Raw genomic sequence first — 20,791 nt, 5'->3', positions numbered from 1 at the left:
AGCTAGGCTAGAAATGGGCCTGTACAATTATGATTATTTTTAACAACATTTAAATAACCTCAGTTCAGTTCAGTCGCTCAGTCGTGTCCGACTCTTTGCGACCCTATGAATCGCAGCACGCCAGGCCTCCCTGTCCATCACCAACACCCGGAGTGGGCCTGTACAATTATTACTTTTAATAACATTTAAATAACTTAGACATGGGTACATTCTGCTTAAGGACACTCTGCTTATTCAGATACAATGCCAGGAGGAGTCAGTGAATGCCATCACCATGTCCACTTCAAGATCAGCCTTCAGCTTAAGTCTGGAGCCTCCACTGGCTAAGTCTGAAGGGTGTATGTATGTGTTCAGTTGCTAAATCATATCTGACTCTCTGTGACCCCATGGACTACAGTCCATCAGATTCGTCTGTCCATGGGATTTCCCAGGCAAGAATACTGGAGTGGTTTGCCATTTCCTTCTCCAGGGGTCTACAGCCAAAGAAGAGAGAAGAGAAGCCTTTTGTGTTTTTGAATAAAAGCATCTATCAGACAGTGGAAGTTGCCAAGTACATGTTATCTATTTTTTAAAACCAGTGTTTCTCTTACCGAAGTGATGAAAACAAATTTCCAAAGCAGCTTTGCACTAGCAGAAGAATAATGAGAACCGCCATCCCGGCAAGACATGGTATTCCTATTTCCATCCAGAGCAGTGTGGTCACTGCAATAGCCTGCAGTGGCCCCACCCAAAGATAGTGCAAGAACATCATTACCTTAAAAGAGAAAGACAAAGCCTTCTTAGGATGGTATAAAAACAAAACCAGTAAGGACCCATTATAGAAATACTATGCTTTAAAAGAATAGACAGGAACCTAAATGGGAATGATTTCAGTGGGTTTTAAACCTGCTGAAGCAGAAACTCAAGCATCTACCCCAGATGATGCTGTTCTGGGGCAGCACAGGGCCAGCCTTAGGGACATCCAGAGAGAACCAGACCAGCAACCTTGAAAGAAAATGTTGATTTTTGTCTACACCACATATGAGCTCAGGGCATCCCCAAACTCTCTCTGTCTCAACGTTCAGTCCCCATCTCACTCCAGCGCCCAAGAAAAGCTTATATTATGTTACCTACCACACTTCCCAGTAATAACTTGTATACTTACCTTCCTGACAGCCTATGAATTCTCCAGGGAAAAACTAAATTGCATTCATCCCTGAAACTGAGTACTGGCCTTACTTCACATTTGATGAATGAATAACTGAAAGAGAAGTGTCTAGTGCAATATAGATGTTTGACCAATAGCAATAATACCCTGGGTCATGTGATCTATTCATTGCATAAGTGGGGAAAAATGTATGGCGGGATAGCAGAGAGTCAGTTGTTTGTGGCTGGGGACCACCCACTTGACATATTCTTCACAGGCTCCCTATGCAGCAGGCACTGAACAGGCCTCAGGGGAAAGAACAATCCCTGCCCTCCAGGCCTTCATCATCCAGAGGAGGAGGAAGACAGTCCAGCAACATGCACACCATGTGCCAAGAAGGGCCACTCCAGGAGGACCCCTGACACTAAGCCAGGCAAGAACACTACTGCCTATCTAGTATTAGAAAGACAAAACCCTCATCTACAGAGCAACATACATTATTATATGTAATTTGCACACAGAAGAAATAAGCATTGAATAAAAAGAACACTTGTCTAAGTTCCTCAACTGAACCCTGGCTGACACCAAACCCTGGCACCTGGCATCCCACTAAGCTGAACGCAGTGAGAAGGACAGGAACTGGAAGAGGATCCCTTAGGGGCAGCTTACCTGATCAAACCTGTTCACATCATTGGACAGCAGGTTGACTATCTGGCCTGTGGTGGTCTTCCCCATGGCAGAGCTACTCAGGTGAAGTGCCTGAAATGAGAGAGGGAGACAGAGAACTGGATTCCTACGGTCATACCAAACCACTCTTAGAACATAAAATAAAGGGTTTTTTTGGGGTCTTCCATGGTATCAGGACAAGCAAGATGATCCCTGACAGCAGGGCTCTAGGGACGGACATTCATTCATCCTTTGTGTCCTCAATGTGGCAGCAGCCCCGCCCACAAGGACAGCAAAGGGAGGAGTAGGAGGTACAAGCAAAATCCTCCATCCTGTTTCTCAGTGAACTTGGCCCTGCCCAAAGGTTAAAGGGTATAGGTTTAGACTTTCCTTCTCTAGAGGTTTAGACTTACGAACCAACTAAAGTAAATTTGAGGCAAATTAAGTGAGAGTGGAGAGGCTGCATTAAGGAAATAAAATAAGAGACTTGGACCGTAAATCTGGAATCAATCATTAATTCTGTGGATGATGTCATTTAAACACTTTGGGCTTAGTTTCTTCATTCTGAAGTGAGCAAAATATGAAATATAGCATTCAAAGCACTATTCCTGTGAGGAACCTGTGTTCTTAATGCCAATCTGCTGACTTTACAAAAAAAAACAGCCTGAGTTGCCCAATCCCTTTATTTGGTAAAATGTTCTGAAAAATGCCCTAGAGAGCTAAAGAACCTGAAGAGACACCACAAGCTGCTTCAACAGACCACCAACTGGAGCCACTGACCCAAACAAAATGTTATGGTTCGTAAAAGCTTCTCATATAGTCCTTGAGGTAAACAGAAAAATCAATCAAGTGTGAATGTAAAATGACGTAGCTATGATGGAAGAGAATATAGCAGTTCCTCAAAATATTAAACATAAGCTCAGCATATAGTACAGCAATTCCACTTCTGGGGATGTACTAAAAGAACTGAATACACAAACTTTTTGCACATCTGTGTTCATGGCAGCAATGTTCACAACAGCCAAAAGGTGGAAAGAACCCAAATGTCCACTGACAGATGAATAGATATACACAATGTTGTATAATGGAATATTATTCGACAATGGAGTATTATGGAATATTATTCAACAATGGAATATTATACAAAAATGATTTATAATGGAATATTATTCAGCCTTAAAGAGGAACTAAATTCTGACAGCTACTCCAACATCAATGAACCCTGAAGGCATTGCGCTACATCACATAAGCCAGACACAAAATGACAAACACTGTATGATTCCACTTACACGAAGCACCTAGAGTAGTCAAATTCAAAGAGAGAAGTAGAATGGTGATGGCTGATGGGAGGGAAGTTGTGGCTAAGAACAGCGGTGATAGCTGCATAATGTGAATGTACTTAATGAACTAATGGCTGATGCATGTTGATGTATGGCAGAAACCAACACAATACTGTAAAGCAACTATCCCTCAATTAAAAAAAAAATTAAAAACGTAATAATAAAGTAATGAGATGCCCTTTAGAAAAGGCTCAGATGGAAAGAGGTTTAAAAGAAAAAGTTAAAAATGGTAAATGTTATATTGTGTATGAAGTGAAGTGTTAGTCACTCATTCATGTCCAACTCTTTGTGACCCCATGGACAGTATAACCCTCTAGGCTCCTCTGTCCATGGGATTCTCCAGGCAAGAATATTGGAATGGGTTGCCATTCCTTTCTCCAGGGGATCTTCCCGACCCAGAGATTGAACCTGGGTCTCCCGTATTACAGGCAGATTCCTTACCATCTGAACCACCAGGGAAGCCCTATATTGTGTGTATTTTGCCACAATTTTAAAAAGTCAATGATCAAAAGCCAAAAGTAATTTTACCAAAACTGTGGAAATGTTAATAAATGACACACCATTTTACATATGATCCCTCCCACAAGATCAAAGTTCATCTGAAAAGAGCACTAAAATGCTGAATGGGCCATTTTAGGAAGTAGCAGATTTGCAACCTTAGAATGCTCCTGGAGACGTGCCCCAGCCTGGAATCCACAATGTAGACAAACTACGACTATGAGCTTAGTGGCCACTCCATTTCTATCACCCAGCCTGGTTTCTCCCAGAACCAGGGATTATGCCACAGCCTGTGGCCGGAAGTCATCAAAGGCAGCCCTGACCCAATCTAAATAGAAAGCTTTCCATTATACATTGGCAAAAGTTTGCTGAGATGACAACAAACTTGATGAGGCAAATAGCAAGCTTCTCTGTTGCTATTCAGTCACTAAGTTGTGTCCAACTCTTTGTGGCTCCACAGACTGTAGCCTCCCAGGCTCCATGGGATTCTCCAGGCAAGAAAACTGGAGTAGGTAGCCATTTCCTTCTCCAGGGTATCTTCCTGACCCAGGGATCAAACCTGTGTCTCCTGCATTGGCAGGCGGGTTCTTTACCACTGAGCCACCTGCTGAAGCCCTAGCACATTTCTCTAGTAATGCGTAAGTATTTCTAGTCACAAAATGTGTAATTTACAGAGAACTTTCCACAAATGTTCCTGATCCTTCAGGGGAGGTACACACCGTGGTACCGAGTGACACTCACCTTGCGGTAGATCATATGGCACACGGCTACTCTCAGCCTCATCCCCACGCGCTGCATGTGGTAGAAGTACAAGTGGTGCAGAATGGCCCACACAAGCACACAGGCACTCAGTCCTGCTGCGTAGCTGTAGGCTTCATGCAAGGTGACAGAATTAGAGTTTTCAACATAACTAATTATTTTCCCCAAAAATATGGGCTGAACTACTCTGGTGCCTTCCTGAAAGAAAAAAGCTTTAATTAGAAATGCAAGCCATACCTTTTTTTTTAATTCAAACTTTACTTTTATTATTAGCATGTTAAAAAGGTATTTTGACATAATGCTACATCCACGGCTAATCTAAAAAAAAAAAAATGCAGATCTACTATCTTCTAGAAGACAAGCAGACAACAGTTTTAACCTTAAGCCTAAACTCTGTATTCCAAGACAATAAAGCTTTAGTACATTGTGAAGTGAAGTCGCTCAGTCATGTCCGACTCTTCTCGACCCCATGGACTGCAGCCTACCAGGCTCCTCCGTCCATGGGCTTTTCCAGGCAAGAGTACTGGAGTGGGGTGCCATTGCCTTCTCCGATTGTGCTGAATACACTCTGGAAGCTCAATAAATATTACAACCAGTACTTTAGAACACATTTGACAAAATACCAAGTGAGCCTTAAGATGAATAAGGATAAAGGTGGCAGAAGAAGGCCAAGAATTCTGCTTCCATATGAACACAAGCCCTGATCCCAGGCTTCCCCTGTCCCTTGAACGCTCAATGTCTCAACCCAACAGAAAGTCAAAGTGGCTCCTATATGTGGGACATGCTCTTACCATCTTCTGCTTTAAGGATCCTTATGAACAGAGACACCGGCACAAACATATCCACTCTTTCTCACCCTGAACTGCACATGTCTGTAGATGAAGAGAATGGAGCCCACCCTCTGTTGGAGTATCACAAAGAAACCAGTCTGGGAGGTTCCCAGGCTCTCAGCCCCAGGATGATACTGTATTAACATCTCTACCCACTAGAAGCTGGGATGTTCCTTGGAGTAAAAAATTAAACATGGTAGAAGTCAATCTAAAAAACGATGTCTTCCATGATTTGTCATCAGCCACATATTGAAAGTACTGGTTTGGAAGAAATGTTACCAATCATCTCTTCCCCAAGGCAAAAATTAAAATCCTAAATCAGCGAACTGGGGGACATTGAAGCTTACCTCCTGAGTAAGACTTAAAGAAATCAATTTTCCTCCCCAAAACTAAAAGCAAAAAACATCATTTGCTCACTCTGCCAAATGGCCACTCCACCCCACAACTTACTTCCTCCCTCTAGTCACCCCCTGAAGGTCCCCTTCTCCCCCTCAAGGAAAACCAAACACTCAACACAAATCCAAGTCACCAAAAGTGAACACCTTGGCCCTCAACATCATTTCCTCCACAAAAAAAGACACAATGATAAAAGTTTGGAAATCTTTCAGGACCTTTGAAACAAGCTTTTCCTTTTAGGCAATCCCTCCTTATTAACAGACAGAGTGAACAACCAACAAGCTTGCTTTGATAGCTCTCTTCTGTCTGGCTGAAGTTGAGGAGCCCACATGCAAGGGGAAGGGAAAGAGAATCCAAAACATCAGACATGAAACAAAACTAACAGCATTTTCTGTTCAGCCACCTAGTGCCTGATCAGGATATTTACAGAAAGGTGGCCCCGTTCCTCAAATGAATGTAACATTAAACTCCAACACTCCTTTGTTCTACATACACGTTCACAGGCTGTACCAACTGTCTCACCTTTCACAAGGTCACAGAAGGCTTCATTTACTACCGAGAAATAACAGTTCACCATTTAGCCAAAGAAGTATGAGTAGGATGATCAGATCAGAGTAGGAGGATCAATTCACAAGAACACAAAGGCTTTACATTTCCAACAAGCCCCATCATTCACCCCTAGAAGCTCTAAGAGTTTATGGAAGAGCCCCTCATACTGTAAAATGTAAAACAGACTTTTTATAGACTTCACTGAAAGAGAAATTTGTAGGCTTACACAGAGAAGCAAGAATGTCAGCCCAGGCATGGCCGAGGGCAGTCCAGTTCTGCAGCCTGCAAATCTGGGGCTCTCCACCAGAAGCCAGCACTAACACCTGCCATCCCAACCTTTCCTGAAACATATTATTCTCTTTGGGAATCAGTGTTGCCTGTTAGTTAGCTCTCAATTTGAGCCTAATATCATTGTAATTACAGGAGAAATAAGAGTAATGTCCCCTACCAAAAAGAATATTGATAGATACAACAAATGCACCAAGAACGAGTACAAAATAAAGGCAGGTCATTACCACCTAAGTGTCTGGAATTTTCTGCTGAGAGACAGTATTTAATAAGCCAGTTGAGCGATCAGTCTCATTAAGGAGTAATGTCATGGGCTTCCCATGTGGCCTGGTGGTTAAGAATCCACCTGCCAATGCAGTAGACATGGGTTCAATCCCTGGTCCAGGAAGATCCCACATGGCACTTAGTCCATGCACCACAATTACTGAGCCTGTGAGTCCTACAGTCTGTGCTCCACAATTAGAGAAGCCACCATAATGAGAAGCCCGAGCACTGTAACTACAGTATCCCCCACTTGCCACAACCAGAGAAAGCCTGAGTGCAGCAATGAAGATTCAGCGCAGTTAAGAAAAAAAAATCACATAGGGATGGTAATGAGGGGGAGGTGATGCCTGAAGGGCTCCTGGTCCATCTGAAGGAAGCATGATGTTGCTGCCACTGTTAACACCCCAGCCACTTCCAGCACCCAGGGGATATGGCCACCTGGGTGGCCATATTTATGGCCCTCATTTATGATGATAAATGGCTACCCTCATTTATGATCCCATCTGACTTCCTGCTGCAGGAAGTTCTTAGCATCCTATTTATTATCCTTTGGCCAAGTCCAGGATGCATGTGTCTGAGACCCTGAAGACAAAGCTCTCAAGACGAGCCTTCCTACCCTGGACAAGCTCTCAGTCATTGAGATGGTCAGCCTCATAAGTCAGAGAGCCCAAGATGGAACCTCACTGTCCTTTCTGTGTTGTGTGATCAGAGGCACACTGTGTAAATACTTGGACTCAGCGTCCTTTCTTCTAAAATGGGGTAATATGAAACCTACAACTTCGTTGTCAGCCAAAGGAATAAAAGTGATACTGCACATAAAGTGCTCATAGCAATTCCTAATACATAACTTTTTTCAAGTACTTCCTGTTGTTGTGTGTGCATGTGTTCAGTTGCTAAGTCACATTCCACTCTGTGACCCCACGGTCTCCAACCCACCAGGTTCCTCTGCCCATGGGATTTCTCAAGCAAGAATACTGGAGTGGGTTACCATTTCCTCCAGGGAATCTTCCCAACTCAGGGAATGAACCCTCATATCCTGCATTGGCAGGTGGATTCTTTACCACTGAGCTACCAGGGAAGCCCCGCTTACTAAACTAATAGTACTGCTGTGGACACCACCATAACTACTGAGTATGTGGTTATGTAGTTACCTTGTTACTGGTAACAGTACTTCTAGTACTACAGAGGATGAACCCTCACATTTACCAGGTCCTCAACTCCCCACTTCTCTGCCATGACCACCCAACAACCAGTGTCCTGAAGGAGGGCCCAGAGCTCTACCAGTTGCACCTTATGCAGCCCCAGGCCTGGCCTTCCTGGATTCCCAGCAGGAAGTATTCCTGGGGCTGGACAACTTAGAAATAAACACTCCATCCTGCCCTTCTCAAGACACCGAGGTATCTACATGGTCAGAGCCCTCTTTAAGGTGGCACTCTGCCCCACACACCTGTTCCCACCCTCTGGCACAATGGTCAACATACCTTTGTCATCAACGAGAACTCCATCTCCCAGGACCACCCAGTCACCTGGGAGCTGACAGATTCTCTGTCTTTCCAGTTGTGTGGGTGGACTTCACCTGCCAGCTTCCCAGCTGCCCACTGCCCACAGTGCCCTTCAGTACAACACAGCCTTTAAACAAGAGCCATGCTGCCCACCTGTAAACCACCTGGCCCATCACCTCACCCCCAACACGATGGACTGATGACAGCTCACACCTTCTCCACCTAAAACACCCCTTTCTCAGCAACTGCATCTTCTATCCCTCCTGCCATCACACACTCACAGCCTGCCTGTGTCCCTAAGGCAATGCTAAGGGGCCATGGAGAGCACAAGCCACCCAGGGGGGTCTGCAGCAGACCTCCAGCAGGCTCAGCCTGAACAGGGGGGCTGACGGCACTGTGTCCCCAGGTGAACTGTTCTCTGGGAGATCTTGACCCAGGATCTTCAGGGTCACAGAGGTCACTGACCTCACAGCTTTCTGTCTCTGGTTTTCCCTGAACATCCCCTTCTCCACCCTTTGCCAATGCCAAGATACCAGGATGCCCCTTCAACCAGCAAACCACCCCGACAGCCAGGATGGAAACCAGCACAGTTGGTGCACAGATTCTCCATGATTCATGGTGAAGCTGGAGCTCCTCCCCACGGGGACTCTGGCCTGAGTGACCTGGCCTATAGGTCAGGGCGGGCAGCCCAGGGAAGGGGGTGCCCCTGGGAGCTCTGGCAGGTTCAGCCCAGATGCTGGGCCCAGGTTCTGTTCCACAGGAAGGGGAAAAGCAACGATCCTTTCTTAGGAAAGCATTCATCAGATGTGACCTGGGCAAGTTAACAATTATTTGCTGAGCAACTGTAAAATGCCTTACATTACTGGGGCTCTGGTCCAAGTTTATTTCCTCCAAACCAGGAAGTATATATTCCTTGAGGTTGTAGGATATTCTTCTAGTAAAGGATTAATTTTAGCATTTGTATCATTTACTGAGCACCAATAATGTCCTAATATGGTATAAAATATCTTTTCTTTTTTAGTGTCATCCTTCCATCACACTATGTTAAAATGAAAATATTCAATTAGCCAACAAACTCATTTGGGTTTTTTCAAAAGATGTTATGGTGGTTAAGTGGTTCAGAATTCATGTGCTAATGCAGAGGATACAAGTTCAATCCCTGGTCCGGGAAGATTCCACATGCCATGGGGCAACAAAGCCTGTCTGCCACAACTACTGAAGCCTGTGTGCCCTAGAGCCTGTGCTCTGCAAGAAGAGAAGCCACTGGAATGAGAAGCCCACACACCACAACTAGAGAGCAGACCCCGCTCACTGCAACTAGAGAAATCCTGCACACAGCAACAAAGACCCAGTGCAGTCAAATAAATATATTTTTTTAAAGATACATGCAACCACTGAGTTATATCATGTTTCCTAGACGAGATTTAGCCTCAGACCTTAAGCCACTGACCTCTCTCCACACATGTCCATCTCAGTACTGACCCACATACCCTGAAAAGCAATGCACTGTATGAAAAAGTTTTCACCTCAAGAAATGTAAAAATTCCCCAAACTACATAGGATTTCCAGTAACACTTTATGATAGCTTTTGTTAAAGAAGGCTCCCGTGCATCTTTCTCAGCTCTCTTCACTTCCTGATCCCAGTACCTGCAATGAGAAACAAAGCACAGTGAAGAGCAGCCTGTCCACCAAAGGGAAAACAGGGGAGGGGCGGAGTGGGAGATGACCCTTCACTACAGGGTGCTCTCTGGCTGCCCCATAGATGCTGGCTAACTGCTGGCAGGGCTCCTGAAAGATGAGCGGTGCAGACCCTGAAGCACCAGAGAAACAGGTCTTGAGGTAAATGTTTTAGTCTCAGGAAACAAGTTCCTGCCAAACTTTGGACTGGACTCACAGGACATGAGCAGCTCAGAAGGGCAGACACCCTCCTCTAGGGGCCCCACCTCCAGGGACAGAGCTCGGCCTCCAGGGCCATGGCTGCTGGCTCCCTCCACGTTCACAGATGCACAGGAAACACAGGCTCCCCCAGCCTCCAAAGTGGGCTAAGCTTGGGGTCAGCCTGAGGGGGTGAGTGTGCAGCGTCAGGGGAGGAGGCTCAGGAGAACCCAGAGGAAGCAAAGCCTCCTCCAAACCTTTAGCCCCACATGGAAATTCTCACTGTCCCTCTCCTTCTCCCTGCTGTCTGTGCTCACCCTTGTAGCTCTTCTCCGAGGCTCTGGGAGCAATCTTCTGGAAGCACTGAGTACAAATCATCTTGTTTTAATTTCCTTTTGTAACCAATTTTAAACAAGGGGTTTAGCCACCTGTTAAAAATTAAAAGGACAGTGACATATATCTAAATTATACAGCTCTAATTAGAATCCTACAGTGATGGGCTTTGCTAAAAAAATTAAAAAAACAACTGTATTTTAAATATATAGAGATAAGGGGGGATAATTAGATATGTGTTTACACACTCACACATAGACATACACACACACATACACACTCCCTAACTGTATGCTGAGAGGCCCCAGAAGCAATGACACACTGTTAGCAAAGAGCATTCTAGCCCCCCGATCTTGGGGTTTTGTTTAACATAGACACAATTACAATTTTTTTTCTTGTGGGAAGAAGTTTTTAAGGTCTACTCTCTTACCAGCTTTCAAATATTCAATACAGTAGGATTAACTATAGTCACCAGAGTGCACATTACATCCCCATAACTGACTTATTTTATAATGGAAGTTTGTGCCCTTTGGCCCCCTTCATCCAGACCTTGGCTTTTTAATACCTTCTTCCCTAAAAGGAACCAACTGAAGAAATGGCTGGTTCCAAGGTTGGGGCAGTGTGTGTCAGCACCTGATAGTTCATTTTTATTACTGTAATATAAGTGCCTGACATTAAGCTTTGAAGACATCCATGTCAAAGACATCCATCTCCAGTGAACAGCTATACAAAGTAACAGCTACACAATGAGATAAAGAGCCAGGCCACCCCACCCGTGAAGTTCCCGCTTTTAGAAAGCTCTGGTTAACCTGATAACAGACCATCTCACTGACTGTTTGCTTCTCCCTTCCTGCACTTTAATTCCCCCTCTTATTTTTTAAATTCACCAATAAAGAGTGAAACTTTAAAATCCTAGACACCCCACCCTCAACCTCAAAAAGGCAGAACCCCAAATCCAAGCTTGTTCATGAGCTTTCTCTCTCTCTCTACTCAGGACCTCTCTGTGTCACCCCAGGGGTGCCTTGTACCCTCCAGGGCATGTGAGTGATACACCTTGGCATTTCAAAGTTCCCTGATGGTTGTTTCTGAGATGTGTCTCACAATCCTAAGAACCACAAGGGCTGGTCCAGCCACAACACTGACTGTAAAAGGAGAATTTCTGTGGGAGCTGCTCATAACTAGTATGAGCCCTGGTGAGCAGAGCCCCAGGAAATCCCGACAAAGGCCTCACTGTCTATAGGCAAAGACCAACAGGCAGAGAAAGTCAAGATGGGTCTGGGCCATCTTGTTTTGTAAACTAAGGAAGCACTCAAGGAATCACGAGGATGTGTAGAAGGACAGAGAAGCTTGAATGGCTCTTGCTAGACAAATCTGGGATACTTTGAGCATCAAAACAAATAAATGGCTATGAACCCTAACCCAGTAAATAATGAAAGAATCCATGAATCAGTACTGCTACATAAATGGGAGAGAAAGGAAAATTCTTGCAAACAAACATTAAAGGAGTAATCAATTACTTTTAAACTGTGCACATAACTGAAAATTTACTATACTGAATAATTTTTAAGTGCAAAGTTTTTTTTTAAATCTTTCTATGAGGAAATCACTTGGGGAATTGTTTTGTGATTCAATCTGTAAACTATGTATCCCAAGGCATGTCTGTTCTATATAGATGCTTAATCCTTTGTGCAAATCAAGTGTTGGTCCAAAAGACTGCTGAAATTTTAACTGCTTACTCATATTTTACACTTTTTTATCCTGCATGTCCCGTAAAGTTATAAGTATACACAATAAAAATGTTTAACAATTTAAAAAAAATGGAACAATCAAGTCAGAAAATCATCAATGGAAATTAAAAACAGTGTGTGAAAGTTTCAAGTGGAAGACAATATTTACATAATCTCAACTTATCTCTCTGCAATTATTTATTATAAGGAGAAAAAACAGAACTTTACAGATGATCCCACCAAAAAAACCTATTCAGATCGATTATGCATTATTTAAATGATAATAGTTATTATGTAGAAACAGCCCATAGGTAAACAACATTTTACTGATTTTGCCAGGGTAGGAAATTTCCAAGACCAGACCATAATAATCCATGGATAGAGATCAAACCAGTCAGTCCTAAAGGAAATCAACCCTGAATATTCATTGGAAGGCCTGACGATGAAGCTCCAATACTTTGGCCAAGCTGATTGGAAAAGACCTGGATGCTGGGAAAGATTGAAGGCAAAAGAGAAGAGGAGAGCAAAAGGTGAGATGGTTAGATAACATCACTGACTCGACGGACACGAGTTTCAGCAAACTCTGGGACAGAGTAAAGGACAAGGAAGCCTGGTATGCTTGTCCATGGGGTCACAGAGTTGGAGAGGACTGAGTGACTGAATGTAAGAAATTACATTTCTTTTATCCTGTTATTCCTAGGACGACATGTGTACAGATGCTCAAGAACTATTTGTTGAATGTATGACTATCCATGACTCATTAAAGAAGCAATAAGATAGACTGAACTTCAGATTTTGCTAATCTGGGTACCTTGGCACCCCAAAAGAACCCTGGTCCAGGAGTCAGAAGACTGGACTCTCATCCCAGCAGTGGTGCTGAGCGCCCAGGGCCTCAGCTGTCCTCTGCTTCACGTCTCCACTCCAATTCAGCACCTCCACCACATTTAACATCTCTAGGTCTCAGTTACCTTCCAAAACAACAGTATACCATCTGTGAGGTTTACCACTAAACAGGCTTCAAACACGTTGAGTGATTTATTCCATACTTGTCCCCTATAGAAAATTCTCAGGAAATTAGCACCAGGACTTACCCAGATGATGACATTCTGCCCCCAAAATTAAAGTGTTAGTCACTCAGTTGTGCCCACTCTGTAACCCCATGGTCTGTCCATGGAATTCTCCAGGCAAGAATACTGGAGTGGGTAACCATTCCCTTCTTCAGGGGATCTTTCTGACCCAGAGCTTGAACCAAGTTCTCCTGCATTACTGACAATATTTTTCATCATCTGAGCAACAAGGGAAGCCCACAAAGACCCTCTTTAAAATTCTGCTTGAAGAGCAAAAGATGCTCAAAATGACTAACCATAAGGGAAATGCAAAAGAAAACCACAATGAGATTCCAGCTCACATATATTAGGAAGACTACCATGAGAAAAAAAGAATAAAAAATAATGTTGGCAAGGATGTGAAGAAACTAGAACCCTGTACAGTGATGGTGTGACTGTAAAATGGTGCATCACAAAGGCAAATATTTTATGACTTGATTTACATCACATGCTAGTAAAGTAATGCTCAAAATTCTCCAAGCCAGGGTTCAGCAATACATGAATCATGAACTTCCAGATGTTCAAGCTGGTTTTAGAAAAGGCAGAGGAACCAGAGATCAAATTGCCAACATCTGCTGGATCATCAAAAGAACAAGAGAGTTCCAGAAAAACATCTATTTCTCCTTTGTTGACTATGTAAAAGCCTTTGACTGTGTGGATCACAACAAACTGTGGAAAATTCTGAAAGAGATGAGGATACCACACCACCTGATCTGCCTCTTGAGAAACGTGTATGCAGGTCAGGAAGCAACAGTTACAACTGGACATGGAACAACAGACTGGTTCCAAATAGGAAAAGGAGTACCTCAAGGCCTTATATTGTCACCCTGCTTATTTAACTTATATTCAGAGTACATCATGAGAAACGCTGGGCTGGAGGAAGCACAAGCTGGAATCAAGATTGCCGGGAGAAATCAATAACCTCAGATATGCAGATGACAGCACCCTTATGGCAGAAAGTGAAGAGGAACTAAAAAGCCTCTTGTTGGAAGTGAAAGAGGAGAGTGAAAAAGTTGCCTTAAAGCTCAACATTCAGGAAACAAAGATTTTGGCATCTGGCATCATGGCATCATGGCATTCCCCATAACTTCATGGCAAATAGATGGGGAAACAGTGGAGATAGCAGCTGAGTTTTTTGCGGGGGCGGGGGGGGGGGGCTCCAAAATCACTGTGGATTGTGATTGCAGCTATGAAATTAAAAGACCCTTACTCCTTGCAAGGAAAGTTATGACCAACCTAGATAGCATATTAGAAAGCAGAGACATTACTTTGACAATAAAGGTTCATCTAGAAAAGGCTATGGTTTTTCCAGTAGTCATGTATGGATGTAAGAGTTGGAGTATAAAGAAACCTGAGCGCCGAAGAATTGATGGTTTTGAACTGTGGTGTTGGAGAAGACTCTAGAGAGTCCCTTGGACTGCAAGGAGATCCAACCAGTCCATCCTAAAGAGGATCAGTCCTGGGTGTTCATTGGAAGGACTGATGCTGAAGCTGAAACTCCAATACTTTGGCCACCTGATGCGAAGAGCTGACTCATTTGAAAAGACCCTGATGCTGGAAAAGATTGAGGGTGGGAGGAGAAGCGAACAACAGAGGATGAGATGGTTGGATGGCATCACCGACTCGATGGACATGAGTTTGGGTAAACTCTGGGAGTCTGTGATCGATAGGGAGGCCTGGCATGCTGTGATTCATGGGGTCGCAAAGAATCAGACATGACTGAGTGACTGAACTGAATTGAACTTACATGAAGTCCTCAGAGCAGTCAAATTCAAAGAGAAACAAACTTGCCTTGTGGTTGCCAAGGGCTTGGGGCAAGGGAAGTGGAGAGTTAGTGTTTTAATAACACGCTAGTATACCATCTAGTCAAGGCTATGGTTTTTCCAGTGGTCATGTATGGATGTGAGAGTTGGACTATAAAGAAAGCTGAGCACTGAAGAATTGATGCTTTTGAACTGTGGTGTTGGAGAAGACTCTTGAGAGTCCCTTGGACTGCAAGGAGATCCAACCAGTCCAACCTAAAGGAGACCAGTCCCGGGTGTTCATTGAAAGGACTGATGCTAAGGCTGAAACTCCAATACTTTGGCCACCTCATGCAAAGAGTTGACTCATTGGCAAAGACCCTGATTCTGGGAGGGATTGGGGGCAGAAGGAGAAGGGGACGACAGAGGGTGAGATGGCTGGATGGTATCACCGACTCGATGCACATGACTTTGGGTGAACTCTGGGAGTTGGTGATGGACAGGGAGGCCTGGCGTGCTGCAATTCATGGGGTTGCAAAGAGTCAGACATGACTGAGTGACTGAACTGAACTGAACTGACTACAGGATGAAAGGAGTTCTAGAAATTGGTTGTACAATAATATGAATATACTTAACAATACTGATCCATATGCTTAAAAGTCATCAAGATGCTAAATATTATGTCGTGTGCATTTTCCACAGTTTTAAAAAATTTAATGAGAAACACAAATGGAACCCAGTGTGCCTCATTTAGAAATGTTCCTGTGTTAGAGTCTAGACTTTGCCACTTCCTGGTTACATGACCATGAACCAGCCAAAATCCTCTCAGTATTAACCTTGGGAAAGCAGGGAAAACACCTGGAGAGAACATCTCTCTGGGATGCTGAGAGAGTCAGTGATGCTCTGAACAGGACAAAGTCTCCCCAGACAAAGAGCAGTCATCACCACCACAGAGTGCTTGAGTAATCCCATGTGGTCCCCAGTAGAAAGCCTCTGAAAGTTTGATACATGAGGTTACAACAACAGCAGTGCCCAACAGAAACAAGAAGGACTCCTCTCCTTTCCTGGCAAGGACACAGGCAATGAAAAGCCATGGACTCTGAAAGAGCCCTCCGATCTTCTTCCCCTCTATAAAAGCACTCTCCAGCCCTGGCACTTTGGGGACTTACACTTGGCTCTCCACAAATGCAGACCTCAAACTGCCATTCTCTGATGATTCTGAATATGCTCATCTTTGCTGGAAAAAATATATGACAGTCTATTTGTTCAGGTCAACAGAGGGAATGGAATCAACAGGACTGGGAATCAACATGGAAGATTCTGAAAGGCAAATTATCCACTTGACACATCTGAGTGGATACTAGTCTCAGGCTGATCAGATGCAGGACTATAAAGACCAAAAATGTCAAGAATAAACTACAAGAGATAAACTTAAACTTGTTAGGCAGTTTATTTTGCCATAAGGACATACAAGTAACTTTAAATATACCTTTGGGTTGTTCTACTTCTTTCTTGAGGCTATAGTTATTGTATAAAATTACCAAAACTCAACAAATGAAATGCTTACAGGCAACAGGTCAAGGCCAGAGAAAGAGCCCTGGAGAGCTCACCCAGCCTCCTTCTACAACATGTGGATTTATGACTGTTAATGAAGAATAACAAGTGGTATTCTAAAAATGGTGCAAAGAATTCTAGTTTGAAATTAAACACTTCTATCCATTCACAATCAGTAGTTACTGAGGACCTAACAGGACCAACCTCTCTAAATGATCTCAGTACTCAGCCAGTTCACATCCCCCTCATGTCATCAGTTTCTCTGACAAGAGTCTCTGGAGAGTCTGTCTTAACGTGAGTGATAGGTTCCACATCCACACTCCCTTTGCAAGGGGATAATTCACTGACTGAGACATGGTCAGTGTCAGGGGATTGAGGATGTAACCACTCCCTGAAGGGTCAAATGCATCTGGTCTAAGACCCTGCTCCACTCTCATCTCTGAGGACAGGTCCTGCACTCACCCTCAACCTGCTGGCTTCTGGGAGGAGGGAGGAGAGAAATTCAGCAGAGGATACCCCAGAGGCTGCAGTGAGGACAGCAGGGACATCGCCAGGGTGAGTCTCAGCAGACTGGACAATCCATTCCCAGCTGGACACGGTACATTAACTGTGCTTCTTATTTCCAGTAGAGGGAAATAAGAATTATTTAATAAACCATAATGGGAAAATGGACAGTTTTTAAAAAACTGGGGCCTATCTTATATCAAAAACTAAAAAAAAAAAAAAAAAATTCTAGCTGTCTTTACTGTTATAAATAAAATAAGAAAAAAGATAAAATAAAACACAGAGATTTAGATGATTTTTAGGATTTTTAAAAGACATACTACAAAAGCCACAGGAAAAATTAAAAAAGAAAAGTTCAATTTTAATTAACAATATATAATTTAAAACTCTAAAGAATAAATGAAAATCTGAAAAAGTATTATATGTACTTCAGTTCAGTTCAGTTCAGTCACTCAGTCGTGTCCAACTCTTTGCGACCCCATGGACTGCAGCACGCCAGGCCTCCCTGTCCATCACCAACTCCCAGAGTTTACCCAAACTCATGTCCATTGAGTCCGTGATGTCATCCAATGATCTCATCCTCTGTTGTTCCTTCTCCTCCCGCCTTCAATATTTCCCAGCATCAGGGTCTTTTCAAATGAGTCAGCTCTTCGCATCAGGTGGCCAAAGTATTGGAGTTTCAGCTTCAGCATCAGTCTTTCCAAAGAACACCCAGGACTGATCTCCTTTAGAATGGACTGGTTGGATCTCCTTGCTGTCCAAGGGACTCTCAAGAGTCTTCTCCAACACCACAGTTCAAAAGCTTTAGTTCTTCTGTGCTCAGCTTTCTTCATAGTCAAACGCTCACATCCATTCATGACTACTGGAAAAACCATAGCATTGACTAGACAGACCTTTGTTGGCAAAGTAATATCTCTGCTTTTTAATATACTATCTAGGTTGGTCATAACTTTCCCTCCAAGGAGTAAGCATCTTTTAATTTCATGGCTGCAATCACTATCTGCAGTGCTTTTGGAGCCCCAAAAAATAAAGTCTGACACTGTTTCCACTGTTTCCCCATCTATTTCCAATGAAGTGATGGGACCAGATGCCATGATTTTAGTTTTCTGAATGTTGAGCTTTAAGCCAACTTTTTCACTCTCCTCTTTCACTTTCAAGAGGCTTTTTAGCTCTTCACTTTCTGCCATAAGGGTGGTGTCATCTGCATATCTGAGGTTATTGATATTTCTCCCAGCAATCTTGATTCCAACTTGTGCTTCATCCAGCCCAGCACTTCTCATGATGTACTCTGCATATAAGTTAAATAAGCAGGGTGACAATATACAGCCTTGACATACTCCTTTTCCTATTTGGGACCAGTCTGTTGTTCCATGTCCAGTTCTAACTGTTCCAATCCGAAAGAAAGGCAATCCCAAAGAAGGCTCAAACTACCGCACAATTGCACTCATCTCACACTCTAGTAAAGTAATGGTCAAAATTATCCAAGCCAGGCTTCAGCAATACGTGAACCATGAACTTTCAGATGTTCAAGCTGGTTTTAGAAAAGGCAGAGGAACCAGAAATCAAATTGCCAACATCTGCTGGATCATCGAAAGAACAAGAGAGTTCCAGAAAAACATCTATTTCTGCTTCATGACTCTGCCAAAGCCTTTGACTGTGTGGATCACAATAAACTGTCGAAAATTCTTCAAGAGATGGGAATACCAGACCACCTGACCTGCCTCTTGAGAAATTTGTATGCAGGTCAGGAAGCAACAGTTAGAACTGGACATGGAACAATAGACTGATTCCAAACAGGAAAAGGAGTATGTCAAGGCTGTATATTGTCACCAAATGGCCAAGAGATTTAATTACACATACTGAACACAGCATCATCAGAACAAGCGTAGAAGCTTTGGTTTCCTGGGGATCCCCAAGGCCCTCCCATATAAAAAAATGAAACATCAGAATTTGTGGGAAAGATGAATGGATTAGCATCCAGGAATAAATGATATAAAAATCACCCAAGTGTGATTAAACCCAAAGGTTCCAACCCAGCTAGTAAGTGGTCCCAGCTACCAGATGGAAAACTTTAGTTAAGAGCTTCATCTCTCTGAGCTGCTTTTCATCTGTGTTACCTCCTAGCTCAGGGACCCTTCAGTGGTTTCAGAACCAGAGGACTCCTGGGCAGGACCAGCTGCATCAGGACCCTGCACTGCTTTTGGAAAGGCTAGAGATACAGATAATACCCCACAGGCTTCAGGGACCCCATACCCATTGTGACTCTCAAAGGTGGAAGCAGAGACACTCACAGTAAGGAAAGGGGATGGTCAAATACATCCTCCAGTCCTCTCAATGTATCCCAGACAAAAGCAAAATGTGTTCAAGAACCATGTCCCCGTTCATTAAATAAAAATATTAGTGTTCTTGCACACATGAAATGTGTCACAACTAGATACCAGGATATACAGTGAGAGATGCATACAGAAAGAAAGAGGAAGGCAGGGAGACATGGTCATAGACACAGGGACAAGGGAGCCCAGTGCAGCTGGAACTCAGCTGTCACCTAAGGAATGTGGGGAAAGGTGGGGCCATTATTGGAAGATGGCAACAGGAGCAGAGCACTAATTAGATAAAGGTAGATCAGATAAAGCTGTTCAGGCCTGTTTGCTTAGTGGGGAAAGGGTGCAAATTAATTCAGAACTATGAATCCTAACTGTACTGGGGAAGCAGGCTAAGGATGGAGGTCCGGGTCCAGTCCTTCTCCTGCTGGCGGTGACCCCGCTGGGCAGCCTGGGTTCTCAGACTCCCTGCCTCTTGCTTCCGCTGCCCTCTTGCTCCCAGGGACTAAGGAGCCTGATGGGGCAGAGAGCTGCAAGGCAGGGAGACCCTGCGCCCTGCCACCAGGTCCCTCTTCCCGTTCCTGCTACCGCTTCCGGCCACCCCACCCAGAGGGCACAGACAGGGACCCCCATGTCCAGCGTGGGGAGACCCCACCCGCTACAAACAGCCATCGGAAAGCGCTCCCTCGCCCTGACCCTCGACCCTCAGCCCCTGCAAGGTGCAGCAGCATCAAGCACTGGCCCTGAGACGGTGGGGTGTCTCAGCCCAGGCGGGGCTCACCAGGAGAACAGCCGAGAGCAGACGTTCGCGTCCTGCAGCGGGTTGGGCTTCTCCTCCGGGGACACCTGCCGCATCTTGCCGGACTGGACCCGTGAGGGTCGGGAGTGTTGAGTGGGGGCAGCCGGTGGCCACACGCAGGTGTGAGGGGAGGCTGCAGGCGCCTTTGATAGAGGAGGTGAAAGAACAGCACGGCGCGGGGCGCAGGACCCCAGGCGCCCACGGTCTTGCACTGGGCTGCAAACTGTACCAGAGGGCGCGCTCTGAGACCGGGTCCCCACCCAGAAGGAGAAGGAGGGGCAGGCTGCAGCAGAAACGCCCCTCAGCTGGGGTGAAGACCCAGAGAAAGCTGGCAGAAGGAGATAGCAGCCCGCCCTCTGGGCACGCTGCCCTCATCAGGACCAAACAAGGGCGCTGTGGGAAGGTCTCCAACTGGAATGGAGCAGGACCCTGGGGGGCCTTCCTGGGAGAGACCCCAGCCCACCGCGAGATACCCTGAGCTAGTCGCCAGTACTGGTCAGTGGAAGTGAGCACAGATGACCGGCACAAAGCTGCCAGGCTACTGAGATGACAGCCCCAGGCTCCCTAGTGTCTGTTCTACTGCTAGGCTGGCCCTAAGAAATCCTGTTTTGA

The 20,791-nt window shown here is 44.6% G+C and overlaps 1 protein-coding gene across 1 annotated transcript in view; it reads right to left on the bottom strand.

Annotated features, from left to right (window-relative positions):
• Nucleotides 1-20,235, bottom strand: part of LOC147361882 (ATP-binding cassette sub-family C member 4-like) — a 115,995-nt gene extending 95,760 nt beyond the window's left edge. Inside the window, exons 1-3 of the mRNA XM_086328423.1 lie at nt 20,162-20,235; nt 4,372-4,495; nt 1,796-1,885 (exon numbers count right to left, since the gene is read on the bottom strand). Of these exons, the coding sequence (XP_086184549.1) occupies nt 1,796-1,885; nt 4,372-4,495; nt 20,162-20,235 (288 nt within the window). The remainder of the gene's footprint in view (nt 1-1,795; nt 1,886-4,371; nt 4,496-20,161) is intronic.
• Between the last annotated feature and the right edge of the window lie 556 nt (nt 20,236-20,791).

This window comes from Bos grunniens, chromosome 12, assembly GCF_055505025.1.
Source record: "Bos grunniens cultivar Pamir isolate PY7600 chromosome 12, Bosgru_T2T1.0, whole genome shotgun sequence".
Classification (NCBI taxonomy): domain Eukaryota; kingdom Metazoa; phylum Chordata; class Mammalia; order Artiodactyla; family Bovidae; genus Bos; species Bos grunniens.
Note: the sequence above shows the minus strand (reverse complement) of the source record. Positions and strands in the feature narration are given on the sequence as shown.